This window comes from Varanus komodoensis, unplaced genomic scaffold (assembly GCF_004798865.1).
Source record: "Varanus komodoensis strain SLA01 unplaced genomic scaffold, ASM479886v1 scaffold91, whole genome shotgun sequence".
Classification (NCBI taxonomy): domain Eukaryota; kingdom Metazoa; phylum Chordata; class Lepidosauria; order Squamata; family Varanidae; genus Varanus; species Varanus komodoensis.
Genome location: NW_025336610.1, coordinates 865,948 through 872,728, shown reverse-complemented (window position 1 = coordinate 872,728; position 6,781 = coordinate 865,948). Strand labels below are relative to the sequence as shown.

Below are 6,781 nucleotides of genomic sequence, written 5' to 3'. Positions count from 1 at the left end.
CCAGGGCTACACCCACCCCCCTTTCCCTGTGAGAACACCGCCTTCCAGACCTCCTCCATCCTGCAAGCGGCGCAAAGGAGCGCCACAGGTCAGAGGTCCCCCAAAGCAGGACAAGCAAAGGGGGGCGGAGGCAGGCCGGGCTTGCCGCGGGACTTGCAGCCACAGCAAGCCACCAAAGGGAGCCCCCGTGGCTGCCCAGCCTGCCGCCACTGGCACCACTCGGGCCTTGTGGGGCTGTGGGAGATGGCTGTGGGGCAGGCGAGCCGGGAGACTCTGGGGCGCTGTGCTCCAGGAGACCTGTGGTCGCCGTTCGTCCACCCAGCCATTCACGCCATTTATGTATTGCTTGAAAGGATCTCTCCGCTGCCTCCCAAAGCAACATCCACGTAAGAACAGCGAGTGTTCGGAAAAGCGACAGACCCTGCTGAAAGGAGGGCTAGGCACAGCCGCGTCCCCTCGATGGCTCCGGCTGACGCCGTCGGCACTGCATGAAGTGGCGTCGGTTGTGTTTTTCATCTGTGGGGTTGCAAACACGCTCGGGGCCCGGCCATCCTGCGTGCGCAGACGATGGATTCAGGGCTCAGGGCTGGCTGGGCGCTGCAGGAGCCTCCTGCCTGATCCCCGAGGGCCAACGCCCCAACACGACCCAGACGCATCGTCTTCCATGCCTGGGATATCGTGCACTTTCAAGCCAGACAGCAACTTGATAAAATGGGCTGGGCTACGAGAGCAGAGCTGTTAAAAGGATTATTAAATAGAAGGAGAGGCACTAAAGATAGTTATTCATTTCAGGGGGTTTTGCGGGGGGCATTTCTCAGCTCTCTGGACAGTTTATGAAGATTAAAATCCTAAAAATACATGAAACAAACCATACATGCACAACCATAAACAGAGAACGCACGCACACACACGCACGCACACACACCCCTAAACCAGTGTTAAATGACCAAGAGCAATCCAGGGTCTGAGTGAAACCTTGCTGCCAAATGCCTTGGGACACAGTCTTGGAAGAGTTATACTGGAAGAGCTGGCAAGGAGGTTTGTAAGGTTCAGCAATCCCAGTGTCCAAAAACCAGGGGAATCTTCTTTGGCCTCACCTGGAGTCCCGTGTCCAGTTCTGGGCACCAAGATTTAAGAAAGATGCAGGCAAATGAGAAAGGGTCCAGCGGAGGGCGACAAAATGATCCAGGGTTTGGAAACGCTGCCCTGTGAGGAGGAACTGGGGGAACTGGGCATGCTCAGCCTTGAGAAGAGAAGGCTGAGGGGGGACACGGTGTCCCTCTCAAAGGATCTCAAAGGCTGCCACAAAGAGGAAGGCCAAGGTCTCTTCTGGCTGATCCCAGAGTGCAGGACTCGGAATAATCAACTCAAGTTGCGACAACCCGCTACTTGAGATCAGAGGGAGAGGCCCTTCTCCGGGAACCCTCCGTGAAGGATATTAGGAGGGCGAGTACCCAGAGGAGGGCCTTCTCTTTGGTGGTGCCCAATCTATGGAATGCGCTCCCCAGAGAGGTCCGCCTGGCACCATCATTATATGTTTTTCGGAGCCAGGCCAAGACCTTTTTATTTAAGTGGCATTTTAATTGTTAGCTTATTTATTGATTTTATATCTTTGGCCAGGGCGTTTCCAATTATATTGTTTTTATATGATTATATGTAAGTATTAATTGTTGTAAGCTGCCCCGAGGCTTTGGCGAATGGGGCGGCATAGAAGTTTACTAAATAAATAAATATATAAATAAACCCAGATTCAGGCTGGACATCAGGAGACGCTTCCTCACTATCAGAGCAATGCGACAGTGGGACCAGCTGCCTGGGGAGGTGGGGGGCTCTCCCACACTGGAGACACTCAAGAAGAAACTGGGCAGCCACCTGAGTGGGATGGTGTGAACTGGTGTCCTGCAAGAGCCGGTGTCGTACTCGACGGTCTTCATGGCCCCTTCCAGCACTTCTGTTCTATGATTCAGTGATTCTGGAGCCAAGCCAGGGCCTCGTGGCCTTCCGGGGAGAGCGGCCTTGACGCTGCCTTCCCCGGCCATTCTGCAGGCAAGGCTGCTGGGAGCCCGTGCGCAAGCCGGAGCACCCCATGGCAAGAGGGGCTGGGCCTTCCTCAGTGAAGCCCCCCCCCCCCAAATAAACACGGGCACATCTGGTGGAGTGTTTGCCCAGGGAGAGCAGACAGGCGCAGGCGCTCTGCCAGGGATGGGGAGGAGGTAGCCGAGGCGACAGCGAGAGCCGGAGAGGGTCCTCTAGGGCGGGCCCTCGCCCCCGCTCCCCAGCTGCGCAAGCAAGGGCAGCCTGCCCGGCCCTGCTGAGACGGCGGGGAGTGCCTGAAGCCCGGCTCTGTGGCTGGCGCCCGAAATCCGCCCGCAAGGCAGGCAAAAGGGAGGCAGGCGTTGGGGAGGGGGCTGCTGCTTCAGAGCAGCTGCAGAAACCTCGTGCGCCTGCCCTCCATTCTGAAACGGCTCTGTGGAAGGGGCACCTGCGCCCTGTACTTGCCACTGGGCACTGGAGCTCAGCCAGGACACCAGCCCAGTCCTCGGGAGGGAGCGCGCACGTCTGCCCCGCACCGTGTGCTCTGAAGCGCTCCGGTGCGTGTGGACCGCTGCCCAGAGCCAGGGCGGGCGGGTGGCTGGAGTGCTGGGCTGGGGACCCAGGAGGTCTGGGACCCAGCCCCCACCTGGCCACTGGCTTCCCTGGCCGAGGCTCCCAGGCCGCCCTCCCTCATGGGGCGGTTGCTGGGAGCCTAAACTGCGGTTTTCTTAGCCACCTTGGGTTCTCAGGAGAGGCCAATGGTAGGATATGAATGCAAAGTAACAGTAGGAAGAAATACGACCATTTAATGTTTGTTTGCAGCGTGTTGAATCAGGCTTGTAAAGAGCCACCCTCCTGGCAAAAAAGGGGGGGAAGCAAAGGAGAGGGAGGCTGGAAATCATTTTGGACACCCCCCCCCCGCCTTCCTGCTCTTTCAGACCCTCAACGCAGCACGGATGTCCAGAGCAGCTTGTGCAGGCAGGACGCACCGTGGGCTGCCCAGTGAAGATTCCCACCTGTCTTTGGGGAGCTCCAGGGGCCGCCGGGGGGGGGGTCCCATTGCATGTTCAATCTTGGGGCTAAGGGAGCTGCAGCCCCCGCAGGGGCCAGTGGTCGGCCCAGGTTCCTGGCTTTCAAGGAGCAGCGGGGGGACCCGGTCCCCAGCCCTCGCAGAACCCCGCCGCAAGGTGAAGCTGGCCATGCAGCTTCCGGTCCTTTTGTGGGAAACAGGCGCTCCGTTTGCCCCACTGGATGGCGAAGAGTGCCCCCCCCCCGCTTCAGTGGGGCTGGCCAAGGGCAGGAGGCACCACTGGGTCGGGGAAGCGCAGAGGGAAGGCAAGAAGCCCGCGGCCTGTGGTTCAGTCTGAGCATGCGCGGACCTTCCTCCTCCTCCTCCTCCTCCTCCTCCTCCTCCTCCTCCTCGGTCCAGCTCGGTGGCGTTGTGGTCGCTGCCCACTGAGCAGTCCAGCCTTTGGGAGCAGCCGTGCCGGGGCCGCGGCAGGAGGGGCGGGGGTCCCCCCGCTCAGTCTCCTCTCGCGCAAAGCACTCCCGGCTGCTTCACCGCACTTGTGGCCACTGGACGAGCGCACAGACCTGGCCGGCCGAGGTGCCCGTGCTGCGTGTGGCGGGGGCTGTGCCCAGGAGACCCGGCGGGCGCCGGGTGCAGCAACTCAGGGAATGCGTTGCAGGGAGTTCGGGCGGGTGGGGGCCAAACTGGCACACCCCTGGCAGCACCTGGGCGCTCACGATTTGCAGAACACCCCCCCCCCCGAAGGCTCCCATCTTCTGCCTGAAAATCAGCATCAAGAAACTGTTCTCAAAGGGAGGGTGAGGAAAGTTCTCGCAATACCTCAAAAAACACCAGCCCCGGGGGCGGGGGGGGGCAAGTCCTGGTGGGTGCCAGAGCTGCAGCAGGGCCGGTGCTGAGGAGGCGGCGGTTGCTGTGGGGCAGGTGGACAGGGCTCCTTGACCCGAGGCAGCTGGCCTGCATGCGCCTGATGCTGAGGAGCTGGGCAGGAGGAGGGCTTGCCCCCCCGAGGGATCCCGTGGGCGGCTGGTTCGCCCCCGTGGGCATGGAGCGGATGGGCCGTATTCTGACCCGGTCCAGCAGCACTGCTCTTGCCTCCTTCGGTTCTCACGAATGCCAGGCAAATGCCATGCGCCTGAGACGTCCCTGAAGACTGTGCAGGGCCCACGCGACTGCCCCGGCACACGGATGCGCGGCCCAGCACACCGGGGCAGCTGGGGGTGGCAGTGGCAGAGCAGGGGCCGGTCCGCAAAGGGTGAGCAGAAGCGAGGGCCGGCTGGGCGCTCGGAGGGCCTTAGCCGAGAAAGCGGCGCCTACCCGGCGTTTTAGGCCAGTAATGCCTGGCAGGACACCGACAGCGGCCGAAACCACCTCTCCCCTTCTGCCTCAGAAGCAGAATTCTGCAGAAGCTCGTCTGCAGCCTTGGGGACACATTACGAAGGGGAAACTTCCACCAAGTAAGGTGGAATTTTCCATGAACTTTCCTCCGCAGGAAAGCGTCTGTGTATCTGTGCTGCGGCAAGCGCAAGGTCACCGACGGGATAAATACGCTGCCTTTAGCAGGCCATGTTTCGCCAGGAGAGCGAGGCAGCGGGCTGGGCTGCACCCGGGCGGCCATGCCCGTTTCTGGCAGCGTGTGCCGCAGTGCCGTCGCTTCGCAGACCAGGGCGGCCTCCCCTGGCCCGGCACCCTCCAGATGTGCTGGACACGCACGTACCGCAGAATCGGCGCACTGCTAATTGCACAGAAACCCTCCCGTTTCAGGTTGCCACTGGCTGCAGTGCTGCGTAACTGCTGAGAGGCCTCGGGTCTGGGGAGCTGCCGAGATTCCCCAAAGAGCGCGGATGCGTGCGATTCAGCCACACGGCTGGCAAATTAAAGCGCAGCTTGGTGCTGCACGAGGGCCGTCGCCTGGTTTCCCTCTGTGCGTGTGCATCTCTGGGCCATGCGCAGGCACGTGCTCCTGTGGGCACCTCGGCACCAGACCATGGAGAAGCCTGCATTTCGCAAAAGCGCCACAGCACTTTCTGGGGAAACCGCGCAGGGCCCGTTGCCGGGGGCTCCGGCAGCCCCAGCAGCTGGCCAAGCGTTGGTGGTGCGATCCTCACCGCCACCGTGAAGGCCACCCACAGCGGGTCCCTGGCCACCTGGCCCCCACCCCATGCCTGTCCCGGGCTGGGCAGGGTGACCTGCAGGGGCATCCTCTGGACCACTGGGCCGGAGAGTCCTCGCCGTGAGCCGAACGTCCCACCGGCCACCCAGGGCTCCACAGGCAGGCCACCCACTCCAGAGCCGTGACCTTCCCCAACCTGGTGCCCCCAGGCATGCCGGCTGGCAACTCCCCTTGATGCCTGGTTGGGAACACTGCAGTCCGGCTTGACGCCTGGCACCTCGGGGCGCTAGGTGTGGCTACACAGTAGGGAAGCAGAGCCACTCTGCACACGCACAGAGACACGGTTCTTTCTCAAATTCCAGGAGAGAGCCCCAGGACTGAGGACACGTCCTCCTGCCGCGGGATGCTGAACCGCCCCTGCTGCTCCTCTCCAGCTTGACCCGCGAGGGAGGCTGGGCCGGCCGGAGCCGGGGGTGCGAGCAGCAAGCAGGGCCCAGTGCACCCCGCCCCCCCCCCCCCCCACCGGGCAGGGGCACCCCTTTACTTCAGTAGGTGTGAAGGCCCCCCCCCCCCCAAGAAATACATAGATCACACCAAGGGAGACTCTCTCCCTCCAGGGGCCAACCAGATACCTCCAAGAAGCCCACGAGCTGGTCTGGAGGGGGCAGGGGGCTGCAGTCCTGGGAAGGGGGCAGGGGAGCGTGGCTGAGGCTGAGGCCGCCGGGGGGGGGGGGCCCCAGCAGCCCCCGGGGGGGGGAGGGGAGGAGGGGGGGGGGGGGGGGGCTCCGGGGGGGGGGGGCTCCAGCAGCTCCCTGTGAGGAGCAGGGACAACTGGGGTGGGGGGGCTGCTCAGCCTGGAGGAGAGTGGGGGAAGGCGCAAGCAGGGTAGTGGCTGCTTGGGGTCCTCGCAGGAAAACCGACCAGCCTGACGGGGTCCCCCATGAAGCCGACGGGAGGGAGAGGAGGACGCAGCGAGGAGTCCCTCACATGGGGCAGGTTAAGCCGTGGGACTTGACCCATTCCTGAGGAGGCAATGCGCGGCTGCTAGCGCCGATGATGGCCGTACAGAGTGCAGCAGGGGAACATGGGTGCGGGAGCGCGGCTGGGGCCCTTCTGAGGGGAGCTGGGCAGCCCTGCAGAGGAGAAGCCTGGATGGGCCGTCTCGCCCCATCGCTGCTCCGCCTCCTTGGGGTCCGGCGCCTCCTTTCCCCGTGCAGGGCGGGGGCGGCGGCTCTCGCCCCCCCCCCCGATCCCTGGCTGAGTCGGGGGGACACGCCAGGACGACCCCGCTCTTTGCCCGAGTCCCCGGCGGCCATCGCCCGAGGAGGGCAGGTCCGGCCAGACGCACGGAGGGTCTGCCCATCCCGTGCCCGCCACGTCGGCTGCACCACCACTCCCATCATCCCCAGAGAGCGTGCCCTTCCGGCGCCGCTTCGGCCGGCGCGGGTGGAGCAGCAGCGCCCCCCGGTGGATCGCGCGCCCCTCGCCCCGGGCCCGGGACGCTGCGCGGGCGGCGGCGGCGGGGACGCGGCTGCAGCGACCGGCCGGCCGGCCGGGCCGCCTCGGGAGCGTGCCCTGCCGCGGAAGGGGCGCTTGCGGGCCTCTGC

The 6,781-nt window shown here is 63.9% G+C and overlaps 1 protein-coding gene across 1 annotated transcript in view; it reads right to left on the bottom strand.

Annotated features, from left to right (window-relative positions):
• Positions 1–5,262, bottom strand: part of STARD10 (StAR related lipid transfer domain containing 10) — a 37,493-nt gene extending 32,231 nt beyond the window's left edge. The window contains exon 1 of the mRNA XM_044418604.1: positions 5,170–5,262. Coding sequence (XP_044274539.1) covers positions 5,170–5,262 — 93 coding nt within the window. The remainder of the gene's footprint in view (positions 1–5,169) is intronic.
• Between the last annotated feature and the right edge of the window lie 1,519 nt (positions 5,263–6,781).